Source organism: Panthera uncia, chromosome B1 (genome assembly GCF_023721935.1).
Source record: "Panthera uncia isolate 11264 chromosome B1, Puncia_PCG_1.0, whole genome shotgun sequence".
Lineage (NCBI taxonomy): Eukaryota > Metazoa > Chordata > Mammalia > Carnivora > Felidae > Panthera > Panthera uncia.
In genome coordinates, this window is record NC_064811.1 from 122,719,800 (window position 1) to 122,736,888 (window position 17,089).

The 17,089-nt window shown below is 44.6% G+C and overlaps 1 protein-coding gene across 1 annotated transcript in view; it reads left to right on the forward strand.

The window, feature by feature from the left end:
• The first annotated feature begins 543 nt into the window (after positions 1 to 543).
• ARHGAP10 (Rho GTPase activating protein 10) overlaps positions 544 to 17,089 on the forward strand; it is a 322,588-nt gene continuing 306,042 nt past the window's right edge. The window contains exon 1 of the mRNA XM_049632246.1: positions 544 to 880. Coding sequence (XP_049488203.1) covers positions 727 to 880 — 154 coding nt within the window. The 5' untranslated portion in view covers positions 544 to 726. The remainder of the gene's footprint in view (positions 881 to 17,089) is intronic.

The following is a 17,089-nucleotide window of genomic DNA, read 5'->3' on the forward strand; positions in this document are numbered from 1 at the left end:
TCAGCACGCATTTTACTGCAGATGGGGAACGGGAATAAGGAAAAGCGAGCCCTGCGTGCGAGAAACTTTCACAGCTCAGGGGCGCTCCCAGGATAAGTGAGATCAAGGAGTCCATCGTTTCCCCTAGCAGGCCAGACCTCTGCGTGCAGTCGCCGGCAGAGCGGGGATTATAGACTGCAACTAAGTCTCCCCTTCCTTGCCCAGGTCGAGTTCTCTGCATCCGGGAGCCCGCGGGAAGTCATCCCAAGTGGGGGAGCCGAAAAAAGGGATGGGCACGCGCCCCGGGGGTGGAGGAGAAGCGCGGGACGAAATTCTAGATCGGAGGAGGCTCGGAAGGAAGAGGAGGGGCAACTGCGCGTGGGGAAGAGAAGGAAGAGGCTGCCGGGGAAAAAGGAAGAGAAGGGAAGGGAGGGAGGAAGAAGGAAGGCGGATAAAGAAGGGGCGAGCGGAGGCGGGCGCCCGGGGCGGGGCGGGGCGGGGCGGGGCGGCTGGCGCCTCGGGGAGGGTCTGCGGGGCGGGGCGGGGCCGCGGGCGCCCGGGCATCGGCGGGGGCTGCCGGGATTGGGGCGCCGCGGTTCTCGCTCGCTTCGGCCGCCAGGCTCCGCTCCGAGGGACACGTCCGCGCCGCGCTCGCCGCGCGCCTCTCCGGGACTTCCTGGCCGCTGCCCCGAAGCCCGACGCGGATCTCCGCAGGGCGCTGCGGGCGGGTGGCGGACCGCAGCAGTCATGGGGCTGCAGCCCCTGGAGTTCAGCGACTGCTACCTCGACAGCCCGTGGTTCAGGGAGAGGATCCGCGCCCACGAAGCGGAGCTGGAGAGGACCAACAAGTTCATAAAGGAGCTCATCAAGGACGGGAAGAACCTCATCGCAGCGACCAAAAGTAAGCGGCGACCTGGGCGCGGGCGAGCTGCGGTGCGGCCGGCAGGAGCCTCTGCGGGAGCGCGAAGGCCAGTCGCGCGCCCCAGCTCAGCCGCCGGTGGAGCCGGGAGGCCCCGGGCTCCCTCCTGCCCGGCTCCGCAGGCAGCCGGCGGCGAGTCCCCTTTCCCGCCCCTCGCCCTCGGCAGCGGCCAGAGCCGGGAGCCGTGCGTGGGAGCGCGCCGCCGGCAGCCCGGCACCCCTTGGTGCCTGCGTTCCCTGCCCGGCCCGCCCGAGGTCAGGTTGGATTGCACCCTAAAAGCTGCCCGGTCTTTCCTGAAACAGAAACATCAGTTTCACTCGCCTTGTCTCGTGACCTCTCCAGAGGACTTTCTGGGGATTCTTTGAAAACCTGCTGGGTGTTGAATTTTTCAAAAGTCCCTGAAACGACACTCTTACCGTGGTATTTTCTGATCGTTTCGGACCATCTCGTCCCGAGTCCTTCCCTGTGCCAAACCAGAAAGTCCACCTGGCCTTGTGCTGCTTTCCGCACATTCTTGACCTCCTGCGCCGGCGAGGGTTCAAAGATTGCGGCTTGTAAGGGGGAGCAGACAGCCTACCCTTTGGCTGGAACCAGCAGTGCCTGCAAATAGGGAATTTCACCCTGGTCAGGCTTCATGCCAACCTCCCTGGTTCTTCTCTGTGTGTTTTTTGTTTTTTGTTTTTTAAACTACGAAATGGCCACTGGAGAAATAGATCTCTGTAGGTATATCTATTATCCGAGGAGATTCTTTTTAGGAGGGAGAAAGGCTAAAATTCATGCTGAAACACCGAGTTGGTGATGCTGTTGGATATGGGGCGGCATTAGCTCCAGTGAGGAGCTGGGTGGCCTGACCACACCTGTAGCCCATAGACCTTCTGAGGATGCTGCTGAGTGCCCTCTTAAGATAGCAGGCAGGGGACAGGGCAGTATCCAGCTTCTACAAGTCTGTGTTGCTGGGGTCTTTATCTTTTCTCTAGTTTCTCAATTCGGTAATTCCCAGTTTTGGGAATTAGTCACTTGTACACTTGTTTGTAGATATCAACTCTGGGGAAAAATACCCTGTATCACCCTCTTCCCTACCACCCCCCCCCCCAATTTTGCATTAAGATTAAAACCTACTGAACAAACTGTCTCAAGAACCCAGCACAGTGCCTGGAACAGTAAATATTCATTTAACGAATGAGTTGAACTAAGTTTTAATAGGAAGAATTTAGTGAGCCACCCCTGTAATTTTGGGAGCAGGTCAGTCAACTTCTTTGGATGATGTCCAGGGTTCCTTTTGGTTCTCTGACCTTGTTCGTGTTGCAAAATGAAGCTTGGGCATCACTTTGGGATGTGTGGGCTTATTTGGATGATTTTTGTCCAGTGCCTTGGGATTAGGTATGTGTGTTGGGTGGGAAGTAGGGAGAGTCTGTAAGTATGTAGGAAGGAGGGAGGAGAGGGCAGGGTGTACGTGTATGTGTGAATGAATGTGAGGGAGAGGACTCCTTTCTGTGGCTTGGGTCAGTGGCCAGGGGAGTGTACATTTTCCTCTCTTACTGGCCTTAGCAGCTCCCTCTGGAGCTAGGAAGATGAGGGGGGAGGCTTTGGTATGGGGAGAGGCAGATGGCAAAGCCAGTTTGGCCACTGGTAGAAAGCTATTTATGTGACTGCATGTTCCCTCTTCTGCCAACAGGACACATGCCTGGTGTCCCAGCAGCAGCTGGTACATCTGGGGGGCCAGCTGTCAGCCTTCCTCCCCAGAATGTAGACTTTCTGTGAACTGGTCTTACTCCTTTTGATTCTTGTACTTTACCATAAGAAACATAATTTATAATCGTAAGAGCTCCCAGAAAGTATATTTTTTTCCTCATTGTGTTTGATTAACTTAAATTCTTTTTTTTTTTTAAATGTTTACTTTTGGGAGAGAGAGACACACACTGGGTAGGTAGGAGGAGGGGAGGGTCAGAGAGAGGGAGACACAGAATCCGATGAAGCAGGCTGCAGGCTCCAGGCTCCGAGCTGTCAGCACAGAGCCCGATGTGGGGCTCGAAATCACGTACCACAAGATCATGACCTGAGCTGAAGTTGGCCACTTAACCAACTGAGCCACCCAGATGCCCCTGATTAACTTAAATTCTTTCCCAGAAGACAGCAAAAAAAAAAACAAAAACTACAGCTTTAGCTCACTTGCTTTAGGCAAGTTAGGAAGACCCTGTGTTTGCCCAGCCCACTCCTTAAATTTTAATTCTAGTTCCCATCAAAGACAAGCACCAATAGGACTTAAGTCAGGGCACCTGAGTTTAATTCACCTTTACTGTGAGGGCCTGGCTACATGACAGCTGCTCAGGTCACTTAATTCTTTTGTGTTCAGTTTCTTTTGTCCTACTTCTTCGAGGCATTGGTAAGGTCCTGCAGTGTTTGGAAATTGCAGTGTAGGTCAGCTGTTTGCCTAACCAGTTGAGCCTTTCTGTATAACATCTGAGAGCCAAGAAGTGAAGGGAGGACATGAGGTGGAGGGAGTTGCTGCAGAAAGAATAACAATCAACTAGGTCAGACTGATTAAATTTTCGGATGTTTTACACTTTGTTGTGCAAAAATAGCATTTGGTGCATTTTCAGAATTGAGTTTAAGTGATTTCTGTTTTTCATTGCCCTGTAAGATGTCTCCTGGGTGCATTAGATACTTGTTGGATTTATGTAGTTCTGATGTCTTGATGTTTGAATATTCCATAAATATTTAAAGAAGTTGGAGGTGGCTCTGTGGGACTTGAAGGCTTACTGCTGGGTTCAGTGATGGTGGCAATCAGCAAATATTTAACATCTATGATTCATTAAATATTGGGATTGAGATTCGAAGAGGTAATAAGTCCAAGGCCCTTGTTCTTGAGTTTATCATCCTGTAGTTGAATTCAGTTCAATCTAGGGAATATGTTTGAACACCTGTAGCATTGTGCTAAATTCCATTTTGTTTAAGTTTGTTTTGAGTGAGAGAGAGGGTGCTTGTGTGTGAGTGGGGGGAGGGGAGTGGCAGGGAGAGGGAACAGAGAGAATCCCAAGTAGGCTCTGTGCTGTCAGTGACTCAGGGCTGGAGCTCACAAACTAAACCTTGAGATCATGACCTGAACTGAGATCAAGAGTCAGACGCTTAACTGAGCCACCCAGGTGCCCCCACATTGTGCTAAATTCTTGAAGAAACAAAGGATACACAGACACACATATTGAAAGGTTAAAAATTCAGTGACAAGCAAGTATTCTAACTTTGCCAGAAACAAGAGTTTGTTGTAGGTCAGAATGAAGACATGTGACTTGGGAGTTTGGGAACTCATTGTTTTAAGTAAGGAATAAAACCTTGTAGAACTTGGTCAGATTGAAAACAGCTGAAAAGAAACTAGACCGCCACAGTGTTTGAGGGCCATGAGGAGACCAGCTTGGAACGGGATAAAGGTAGAGGTCAGTTTCAGATTATGGAGGGTCGTAAAAGTGAGGTCAGGAATGTGGACTTTATCCTGTGGAGAATCACTGAAGGGTGTTCAGCAAAAGGCTGACATAATGGGAAAGAGATGGTTTCGAGACAGAATTTGACATCTGTGTGCAGGGCGGATTTGGACACAGCAGTGGGGGTAGGCGGGAGCTCCAGAGAGAAGTCTGGGATCATTGACTTCTGTGGTACATTTGGAGATCATTCACCCAATTCAATGGAGTCTTTGTTTAAATGGATTTTTTAGTCCTTTTTCTTTTTCACGCCTCTCCTAGAATAACCAGTGTCCTCTCTTAATACAGTCTTTCTTCTTGTAAGCCTTTCATGTGATATCTGTATAGTTTAAGATGCTTATGATTCATACAAATGTATAGCATATTTGCCAGAAATAGAAATGAGCTATGTATGCTTTTCTCACGAAGTTTACATTAGACAGTGTTGGGCGAACTTGTTCTGTTTTAGAGGAAAAAATATATTTTTTAAACAAACAGTCCTTACAGTTATTAAGCACTTACATAGTTATGTAAAATACTCTTTAGTAAGGTTACATTGTCTAGCTTTCTTGATGTGTGTTAGTTAAGCTGTAGGGCCCCTCTGAGTGAACCTGCTCTTATCACAGACCCGGAGAAGGGTGCTGATGGCAGCCAGGACTAGAATTTCAGTCTTCCAAGTCTCGGTTTTAGTACTTTTTTTAGGCCTTGATATTTTATTTTTTTACTTTTATTAAAAAAAAAATTTTTTTAACCTTTATTTATTTTTGAGACAGAGAGAGACAGAGCATGAATGGGGAAGGGGCAGAGAGAGAGGGAGACACAGAATCAGAAGCAGGCTCCAGGCTCTGAGCCATCAGCCCAGGGGCTGAAACTCACGGACCGCGAGATCGTGACCTGAGCTGAAGTCCGACGCTTAACCGACTGAGCCACCCAGGTGCCCCTAGGCCTTGATATGTTAATATTTGCTTTAATATTTACTTGATTTTTTGTTTTGTTTACTTCAGGACAACATCAGAGTTTTCTTTCTTTCTCGACATTCATTTTGGAAAGAGCGTACCTGTGTGGGCGCCCCTGTGAGTGGGGGAGGGGCAGAGAGTGGGAGACACAGAATCTGCTGAGCTGTCAGCGCAGAGCCCTACGTGGGGCTTGAACTCACAGACTGTGAGATCGTGACCAGAGCTGAAGTCGGATGCTTAACCAGCTGAACCACCCAGGCGCCCCTTTTTTTGCTTTCTTTACATTAATGTTTCAGACAGATAGTTCATGCCATAATTCCTTTCGGGGGAAATTACCCAAGTTGCTATTGCATTGAAACATATAGAACTTTGGAAGACTTAAAAGAATTTCACATCGTAATCCTGAGCCTCAGTTTCCTTATTTGTAAAACGGGACTGTTGCAGAAAGCCCAGCCTGAGGATTGAGTAAAATGGTGTGAAAGTGTTTTGCAAACGTGCATTTAAGTGTTGGGCAGACTCTATTGTTTGCCCAGCCAACATTACTTTTCTCTCTTTGGCTTGAATTTTGTTCAGGTGTCTCTACCTTTTCCCAGGTGACTCAGGGAAGGATGATTAAGGGCACTGCGGATTAGTCTAACTCCGTGTTTTTCAATCTTAGCTGACCTTTAGAATCACCTGGGCAGTGATAAAAACATGCATTCAGGGTTAAGGGTCCCAGAACTCTTAACTCCATTATGGTGAACCTATTTTCTGTGCTTGTAACCTGGTTTCAGAATGAGGATGTTTCTCAGTTCTGGTCATGGAGACGTGATAGGAAGTCTGCTGGAGACTGGGAAAAAGATTTCCTTTTGTGTGAGGAGACTCACCAAAAGGGTTCTTTACTCTTCTGTGGTATCTGGTTGTGTGGCCTGGAGCTGCTACCATCTTGGGAGGACTGAGTGGAGCCAAGGTAAAGAGTGTGGAGCAGACAGCTTACTGCATCTGGGTTTTTGATGTCACTGTGGGAGCCACAGACTATTTTATGTCTAAAGCCCAGGTCTGGATATATTGTTAAATGACCTAAGCCAGTTTGAATTGTGTTTTCTGCCACTTCACGTCCCAATATTGATGGAGAAATGTGATTCTAAATTTCATGCTGATCCTGGAATTGAGTGGAATTTAGAGAAGTATAGAAACAAAATATTATTGAAAACGTTGATAAGTTACAAATATTATTTTTCCCTGAATGTAAAAGAAGATTCAGGTATTTTTTGCCTCAAAGAAATCACCATGGACCCCCGACAAATCAGGGCATCACCTGGGGTAAGTCTTAAACTCTCTCTTGGGGTTTTACTACAGTGGGCTGGTCTCCAGTATGCATGTAGACTTTCTATAAAAATTCTGACTGGAGCTAGGAGATGGACCTAGACAGCCTTTAAAAGCTTCAAATACCTTATTTGCTGCAGGTGGTCCTTGACTCCATTTAGAATAGTCTCTGTTTAGAGCTCTCCACTAGCTATCTGTGTTCATTTAGAATGTTTTATGGGTCAGTCATCCGGTGTGCTCAGTATCTTACAGACATGTTGCGTTTTCCCTGTCCTCCTATTTATCTGTTGGGGTTCCTTTGACCACATTTTTTTTTTTTTTGCTTATTTTTTTGGAGGGGACCAGGGAGCATTGTTGACTTTTGGAAGAGGAGAAAACAGGCATTTTGTGTTTTAATTTTTAAAATAGCTGATGACACAGTGTAGCATAGAAGATTAAGAGTGCAAGTTGATGGTATTGGTCTGTCTGGGTCCATATCTTACCTCAACCACTCACTGATGGTGGAACCTAATCAAGTTGTTTGGCTTATTTATTTTTTGAGAGCGCATGTGAGCTGGGGAGAGGGAGATGGAGAGAATCTTAAGTAGGCTCCACACCCAGTATGGAACCTGATGTAGGGCTCAATCCTACAACCATGAGATCATGACCTGATCCAAAATCAAGAGTCCGATGAGCTCAACTGACAGAGCCACCCAGGTGCCCCTAGCTTTTCTCTGTTTTGTCACCCATAAAATGTAGATTATAATGCTATCCCCCGTATAGGCATGCTAGTTGGATTAAATAAGTTAATACATGTAAAGCATTAAGAATAAGCATTCAGATGTGAAATGTTAACACGTATGATGTCATTCTTTAAATTGTAGGCACATGTTTTAATATTAGGGCCTTTTCTTGCCTGAGAAACGTCTGTTCTGGCCCAGTGACTACTGGGTAACCTTTCAGTGCTTATTACCCCTAAGAGTATATTCATTCATGTCCTCATTACCAGTGACCAAGAAGATAGACAAATTTGACAAACTCTGGGAAGGCTTCTAAAGTTTGAATGTGCAGGATATTGAAGTCTTGCAAGTAAGTTGATGAATCGAAGCTAAATGGTATCTTGGGAAAACATTCTCCAGAATTTATTTGCAGTTCACAAACATTTGAAGGTGAAGTAGAAGGTGTCAGTAAGGCTGCAGTAAATCTAGCAAACCACCTGCAGCTGGGACTCCAGCAGTCAGCAGGAGGCCTCTGTCCAGAGGACTGATGGGGGGGGGGTGGTGGTTGAAGGTGACAGAAAGAGTTGTGCTCCAGGTACTGAGATGATAACATCTCATGGAGCCTTCAGATACTTAAAAATTACAGTGATATTTTTAAAGGACATTAATGTTAGTGTTTAACCTGCAGGAAACCTTGACAACTAATGGACAGTGCTTGTATTTGCTAAGGGAAATTCACGATGAGAAATTCCAGATGAGAAAAGGCAGCCAGAGACATCTCTAAGAGGGATGTACCTAAGAGCTATTAGGTAATCCTGTCATCTATGAAAGAATCCTCAAATCCCCAAAGAAGCTGTTTTGAGTCTGTGACTCTAATAGCTCTTGACTACCTTACGGTTTTGTTTGTTTTTTGGGTCATAAGAGGCAAGAATTATGAAGGATATAAAAATGGTGGGTAGTCTGCAAAGTTACCATAAATCGTACTCTAAGTGATTGCTGACTGTATGTCGCAGTGAATAGGAACAGTGTGAAAGCTTGTTCAAATCACATAATTTGTCAGTGGAGGAGCTGGAATGTGAACCCACTTTTGTCTGACCCTAAAACCCTTAACCACAATCATTAGCTGTCTCCATAATGGGGTGTAACTGCGGTCTTGTGTTAGGGGAAGTGATTATGATAAATCTTGGTTATCTGGAATGTGTGTAAACTTCATGATCTAGTTGGGAGACAGTTCTTATTAGCTCAGTACAAGGACCATGACTGAAAGAAAATTTAAGGCCCTGTAGGATGATTATTGTAAATAAAACTGGTTGCTTGTTTGTATAGGAAGTATAGACATTCGGAGATTTGTTGATTTAGGATCAGTTAGGTTCAGATCTCTACTTAAAAGAGTATCATTTCCTTCCCCTCAGTCTCTGTCTCTTAATCTCTACTGTGCCCCTCCCCTCCCCCCCCCAAGTTCCTTCTTCCTTTGTGTCCCATTCCTTCCTTCCACCCTTTGGTAGAGTAAATTTTCATTTTGTTCTCATATTTTGGCATTAGTATTTTTTGCTTTGCCAAAATTATGAAATAATTTAGAAATATATAAAGATACAGAGAATCTCATAATAACTACAAGTGTGATATTGCATTTTTCCACTAACTTCTTGTTTCATTAAGATGTAAGTTTTTGTAAATGTATATGCAGAAGCATATAGGAATAGCTGTGTCCTTAACTCATTGAAAGCACACTGTGTGTAAATCGTCTTTCAAGTAACATGTTCTCTCATTAAGATATAAGTGGTTGTAAATGTTAGTGGAGAAGCATATGGGAATAGCTCTGTTCTTAGCTCATTAAAACTATATACCATAGAGGGGCACCTAGGTGGCACAGTGGGTTAAGCGTCCTTTGATTTTGGCTCGGGTCATGATATGGTTTGTGAGCTCGAGCCCCACGTTGGTCTCTGTGCTGACTGTGTGGAGCCTGTTTAGGATTCTCTCTTTTCCTCTCTCTGCCCCTCCCCTGCTTGTGTTCTTGAGTTCTCTCTCTCTTTCTCTCTTTGGCCCCCTCAAAATAAATAAATGTAAACTGTGCTACACACATATATATTTACATAAATGTATATGAAGAATGTATCTGTAAAGAGCATATATATGTGTGTGTATATATATACACGTATATATATATATAAAATCTCATAATAAACATTTCTGTATTAGCCTCACAGGTTGGGAAAAAATTGTTCCTGTCTGCCTCTCCCCAGTAGCAACCTATCCCTTCTCCCCAAGAGGTAGCAACTGTCTCAAACCAGCATTTATTATTCCCAGACACTTTAATATATCTGTACAAATTCCTAAATAATAGCATGTTTTTAGACTTTATATAAGGGTTTTCAAACTATATGTGCAACTCCCCCTCCCCTATCATATTAGTGAGATTTATCCATGTGGATACATGTAGTAGCTCTATTTCATTTAGTTCAACCTCTTTTTCCTACAAGTGGCATTTAAAAAGACTTTGTTAATTTACGTTTTATAGATACTCTATAAAAACATGAGATGTTCTGTGATGTATCATATTAATGCATTTTTTGATTGCTACACAACTTATTAGTGAATTTATGTAGTATGAAATGATAAAGTATTGTAATTCATTTTAAAAACTTTAAACCAGTAGCTTTGACAACAATCTGTAAATAATGTTCCCATGAGAAGCACCTGGGTGGCTCAGTTAGTTAAACATCTGACTCTTGATTTCAGCTCAGATCATGATCTCACAGTTCATGAGTTCAAGCCCCACGTCGGGCTCTGCACTGTCAGTGCAGAGCCTTGTTTGGGATTCTCTCCCTGTCTCTCTGCCCCTCTTCCCACTTGCATACATATGCTCTCTCTCTCAAAATAAATAAAAAAAAATTAAAGTAACGTACCCATGAATTTTGCAGTCCCTTAGTGAAATTTTTTTTGATAAATTATCAGCTTAGTGTGGATGATCACAGGAAACCAGTTTAAGTGTCAGTTGCTGGTCTGAATCAAGAACAAACAAAAATTAAAGTCTTTTCACTTCATTAAGTTAGACTTCTTGTATTGGTATCAGAAGAAAAAAATGATGTTAATATTCATAAACACGATGTGCATTAAGAACTCTGGTACCTTTCAGTCTAGTTAGGTCAGATGAACATGATTTTTAGGCAGGGATTGGTTGGTATTTTGTGACAGGACACAAAGCAAGCAGCAACCACAGCCTGCTGTATTTGATTATCCTCATATAGGAACATGATTTGTAGACTTGCCAAGGGGATGCTTTTGTAATGAGGAAGGCTTGACATCCTTCTCTTTTACACACACACACACACACACACACACACACACACAAATCTCTGACGCTTTACATGTAGGTCTCAAGCTTCACGGGTATCACACCCGTGTTGTTGCCCTGGAAGCCTGCCTCCCTGGTTGAACTAGAATTTCCTCCTTGTGTTTCCTGAGGAAGATGTTAATCCTGTGCTACTTAATATTTCAACGGTGAGTGTGATTTCTCCTTCCTTGTTGACGTGTTCACCCATGGGCACTGTCTGCCCTTGGGTGTCAAGGTATGCATTCCATCACCATCTGGTAGCGAGTCATGGTGAGGTGTGTGGCTGGAGGAAATCAGTTTGGCCAGAGTAATGTCACTTCAGGTCTGAATACAGGCTGTTTAGTACTCTTTAAGAAGGTGAGTGTTTTTATCTCTGACTATAAAGTTGGCTCCACCACTTAGCAGTGTAGACTGCTAGACTTTGGGCAAATCACTTAGACCCTCAGTGCCTGACTTTCCGTTTCATTGTTAGTAAAATGGAGATCGTAAGAACTCTGCCTACTGGGTAGTATGATTTAATCCTGATGTTACATTTTAAAGGATCTCAGAACTGTGCCTGGCCTATGGTAGGTGTTATTATCGTCCCCATCATCAAAAGAGCGCCATTCTGACTTCCTTTGGTTGAACTTGGACACAGTTGTGGCTTACCCAGTACAGATAGTAGAAATAGTCTGTGAACACGTGTTTTTTCCTCTTTCAGGTTAACAGTATTTTGAAGTATAGTGCTGAATATAGGCCTCTCATTTATTAAAGAGAAGAAACCATCTGTAATAATGTGTTGAAATCCAGCATATTACTGAAGCTCTTTGCTTGAAAGTGTTGGGGACAAAGCCAAAGAAGTACAAGGGAGTGGAGTGTCATTGACCTGTCATTACTTTTATTTCAGAATCTGGCAGATGGTACTTCTGTCACTGTGACAGATAGTTTTGTTTTTCTTTGTGAAGTGCAGGTCAAAGGAAGCATAGCAAAAATATTGAAGAGCATGGTCTTTGATGTCAGATTTACTGTGTAACCTTGGGCAATTTGTTTAACTCCTCTGTGCCTTGATTTCCTCTTGTGTAAAATGTGGATAGTGGTTTTTCTCCATAAATGTGTCTAGAAGTAGTTAATTATTTCTAAAGTACTTTGAAAACTGATTCATAGTGACCCCTGTATGTGTTTGCTAAGCATAGGAAAAAAAATTAAAAATCTTTTCACAGTTATCACTATAATAACTTCATTCATGACAGCGGGGACAAAGTTATCCCTATAATAACTTCATGACAGCGGGGACAAAGTGTCATCCTAAGTCGTTAAACTCCACCTATTGTGGGCAAGTTGCTAGAGGCTTAACAGTGAACAGAGATCTTGTGTATCCACGCAGAAGTCAGAGTTCCGGTGGGGCAGATGGAGGATTAATTAAGCATTGTCATTCATATTGTTGAGTAAGATTGGGATGCTATGGCCATAGTTAAGAGGACTATCTAGGGAGTCAAAGACTTCAAGAAAGTAGTAACTTCTAAGCTGAGGCCACAAGGAAAGCTAGGAGCTTTCCATGCTGAGGGTAGGGAAGAAGGATTCTCCAAGCACAGTTAAATGCATGCCAGAGGCCTGGAGACTGGAGAGATATTGTGCTATAGGGCTGGAGGGACAGCTCTGGTAGCCAGGGAGAGAGGCCACAGCTCCTGCCCAGTGAGAGCAATGGGGCTGCAGAGCCAACAGGGGCAGGAGTGAGAAGGGCCAGGTGAAGGAGGGTAAGGACTTCAGGCTTCATTTGTAACACAGTAGGGAGTGATGAAAACGTTTTGAGCAGAGGACTTTGGCATCATAGGAGTTGCATTTTAGAACAGTTTCTCAGGCAGAGGTTTTGAGAATGCCTTTGAGGAAAGGGAAACTGGAGGTTGGGAGGTCACTCACCTAGGCCAGAGACTCTGGTAGCAGATGAGGCTGATTCTTTAGGAGGGGTCAGGATACAGAGGCTGCAAGTTTTGGTGGGTGATTGGGTGTGGGGGTTGAGGAAGGAGGCACCCAGGAGGATTCCTCAGTTCCTGCCCTGGGCAGTTGAGTGCTATTCACTGAGGTAGTCCAGCTAGAGGAACAGGTTTTATGGAGAGAGGATACATTTTTTGGATTGGATATGTTGAAGCTGAGGTGCTTCTCAGCTATCCAGTGGACACATTCAGTACTTTGCTTCCTTTTTTGAGTATGTATTTCAAGAACAAGGAATAAAGCTAGAGGCAAAGATTCTGGAGACACAGCATATAGGTAGGAAATGACACCATGCAACTGGATAGCAAACCTGCTGGGAGAGAGATGTAGACGCAGAATGCAGTGTGCCTGGGCAAATCCTGGGGAACACAACTGTTAAAGGGTGGGTAGAAGAGCTTGAGGGGGAGATTTGAGAGCAGTAACGATTGTGGGGGGAAGAAGTGGAGAAGGTGGAAAATTTGGCTAGGGTCGCACAAGTCACAGACAAAGTAGGAGAGAGGAGACAAGGTCGCCTTACAAAGAGGACCAGTTCTAGCAATACAGGTGACATTGCATTAAGCCAGTTCATTGGTCAAACAAAACAAGAGACTCTCAACTATAGAGAACTAACTGATAGTTACCAGAGAGGAGGTGAGTGTGTGTTGGGGGGGGGGGGGCGCGGGGGGGGCTGGGTGGGTGGAGATGGGTGAAGCAGGTGAAGGGGATTAAGAGTACACTTGTCTTGGAGTGCCTGGGTGGCTCAGTTGGTTGTTTCTGACTTGATCTCTTGGTTAGTGACATTGATCCCTGCATCGGGCTCTGTGCTGGCAGCATGGACTCTCTCTCCCCCTCTCCCCTGTGCGTGGACGCTCGCTCTGTCCTCTCTCTCTCTCTCTCTCAAAATAAAAGAGCATTAAAAAAAAAGTACATTTGTACTAAAGAGCACTGAGTGATCTGTAGAAGTGTTGAATCACTATATTGTACACCTGAAGCTAATATAACACTGCATGTTAGTTTTACTGGGGGAAAAAAAAAAAGGACGGTGACATTGGTAATAACTGGGAGATCAGCTTATGGCACAGCAGGAATGGGAGCCTGACTGCAGAGGGTATGAGGAAAATAAAGGAGCCTCCCAAAGTATTGGTTAATGAGTGAGATTTGGACATTGCTAATGAAGGTATCCAATGGAGAGGAGGGGATTGAATATTCTGGGAATATTTCAGAGTACAAAGTATTTCTGAATGTAGAAGATGGAATTCAGATTCCAGGTGAAGGGGGGACACGCCTTTCATCTACTTCACTCCTAGAAGGGGTGGAGAAGATGGGTGCACACTCAGGCACATTTGGAGATTTGTGTCAGGACATTGAGGATGTTCTTACCAGTAGATTTATTTTCTCTGTGAGGTGGGTGGCAAGATAGTTTTCCGTAGTTAATTGTGTTTTAATTTCTTCCCCACCACATTCTTTGGTTAATAAATAATACATGACTTGTAGGACTTTTGTCTCATAGTCTGTTTGAAATGGGGGGAGTGGATGGAATCTGGATGTTAAACTGAGAATAGGTAATTGGAGGTAGGGAGAAAAGGTGGGAATAAGATGTCTGGATAAACAATCACTAGGACATTAAGAAAGTGCCTCTATTCCAGACTTTATTGTGTTGGCACTTAAAGTCGAATACTTTATTCAAACAGTCTTCAATCTTTTTTTTTTTTTTTTTTTTTTTTTAAGAAGTAAATGAAAACACTGCTGATTTTTCTGTTTTTATCTCCATGGAATCATGATGGTTCCCTTTGGATGTTTACAGAGAAGAAAATGCCTCTGGCAACATCTGAGAAGGGACTTTAGGCCTTTAGATTTCTACCCCTTTGTCCAAGAGAGGAGGAGGAAAAGAGCCTGTTAGAATTTAGAACGTATTAAACTATCAGCGAGCTCAAAAGATCTCTCCTTCCTCTTTCCTGGCTAACTACTTAGGTTCTAACAAGTTTAAGAAACGATCTCCGGAAGAAAGAAATGCTTACGATGACTGTAATTCTTCAGATGCAGGGGTGTGCAGATGGCACCCCTCTTCCCTTTAGCCCTGGCTGCACTGGCTGGAAACCACTGCCTGGAGATGAAGGGCAGAGGCTTTCAGGCTCTTCAAAGGGAGAGACTAGGAGTTCAGTGGGGAAGTTCCCCCCTTGTATCCCTAGAGCTAGAGTTGGTGTCCTCTTTTTGTGGAAAGCACAAGATAGGGTTCTGAATTAATCTGCGCCCTTTTCCTTTCTTGACAGTTCGAATTTTTGACATAAAACATGCGTTACATCCTCATTCACTTCCTTCAGTTGCAAGTGAGAGAAACCCGATTAAAATTAGTTGAAGCAAAAGGATTTCTTGGCTCCTATGAGCGAAGTCTGAGGAAGAGGGCTTGCTTAGGTACACCTGAATCCAGGGGTTCCCACAGTGACATGTCTGTCTTTGCATCTCTAGCATTTCCTTCAGTTGGCTCCACCCTGAGATTGGCGCTCTTGCACGGTGATGAGAGCTTAAGGCTTGCGTCTTTTTTTTTTTTAATTAAAAAAATTTTTTTAAAAATATTTATTTCTGAGAGAGCACAAGCGGAGGAGGGGCAGAAAGAGAGAGAGACAGAGAATCCAAAGCTTGCTGTCAGCACAGAGCCTGACCCAGGGCTCGAGCTCCTGGACCGCGAGATCATGACCTGAGCTGAAGTCAGACGCTTAACCGACTGAGCCACCCAGTCGCCCCGAGTCTTGCGTCTTTCTTATTGCCTGGTAATTGCAGAGAACAGTGACTCCTTTTCCTGAGAGGAGTTGTTCTCAAAGGGATGAATCTACCCCCTTGGAGATATTTTTGGTTGTCATAACTGGGAAGTGCTACTGGCATCTAGTGAGGAGAGGGCAGTGATGCCTTGCTGCTTTACGTCCTGCAAGCACAGGATAACCTGCTACAACAAGAAATGATCCAGCTTAAAGTTACTTGTGCTGAGGCTGAGAAACCCTGCCTTAGAAGTAGAGAGACCATATATAGTCCCTATCAAGATGCTTTTAAGTAGGGGACGCCTGGGTGGCTCAGTCAGTTGAGCGTCTGAATTTGGCTCAGATATTGATCTCAGGGTCCATGGGTTCGAGCCCCGCATTGGGCTCTGTGCTGACAGCTCAGAGCCTGGGGCCTGCTTCTGTGTCTCCCTCTTTCTCTGCCCCTCCCCCACTCATGCTGTGTCTCTCATAAATATAAAAAAAATTTAAAGATGCTTTTAAGAGTGAAACTATGCCGGACAACCGGGATAAACTGGGATCGTCCCGGGTAAACCTGGACATGTGGTTGTCCACCCTAAAGGCCCTGTCAGTACCGGCCCAGTCTCTGAGCATGGCACATGGTATAGTTTGGCCAACTGAATGATGTGCCTGCCACCGGGTTGAAGAAGCAGGCATCCAGTGATTATCTTTGTGACCAGGATGCTAAGGCTCACAGCAAAGGGATGTGTAGAACATAGGAAGAAAAGCAGACATCTAATAAGTAAGAGAACTCACATATTTGAAAGTGACTTTTAGACCTGTTTTGATCTGGACCTAGAGACTTTATGTGACAAATGAAGACAGTATGACTTACTAGTCAGGTAAGTTTGCCGTGTCTTTTTTCCCATTGCTTGGTTGATTCCTTTTTTTTTTTTTTTTTTAGGTTTATTTTTGATTTAGAGCACAAGTTGGGGAGGGGCAGAGACAGAGAGTGAGGGAGGGAGGGAGACAGGGAGAGAATCCTAAGTAGGCTCCACACTGTCAGAGCCTGATGCAGGGCTCGAACTCATAAATGGGGAGATCATGACCTGAGCCAAAGTTGGACGCTTAGCTGACTGAGCCACCCAGGTGTCCCTTGGTTAATTCCCTTTAACAAAAATAGAGAAGGTTAGGAGAGATGAGAGGTGGAAATGAAGGCTGGGGTCTGTGTGACTTGCCTGGGTACAAGGTTAAGGTTGCTGATACAATGTGGTAGTTGGGGTCTGTGCCTTCCAGCATTTAAGGTCAAAGTATGGAGCGACTGACACTTTTTTTGGTCATTGTGGAAAAAGCGTAGATCAGCATAGCTAATATTTATAATATTTTAATTTCTGATCATCCAAGAAAATATTTTAAAAATTAAATAGTGATTTGGTGGCTTAATTTAAATTTCTGACACTGATACAGTGCTTCTCTTTAGTTTTGGAGAAATAAAGTATTGCTAAGGAAAACTGATGTTTGTGAGTGTAATTCATCTTGCACTGTGGATTGAGCAATTTTACATTCTTTTTTTCCTTTTAAAGGAAGAAGGAAATAAAAGGGGGGGCACCTGAGTAGCTCAGTTGGTTAAGTATCCAACTCTTGATTTCAGCTCAGGTCATTAGCTCAGAGTTCATGCAGTCAAGCTCTGCATCAGGCTCAGCACTGACAGCAAGGAGCCTGCTTGGGATTCTCCCTTTCCCTGCCCCCCCCGCCCCCCTCCCCGCCTCTCTGCCCCTCCCCCACTCA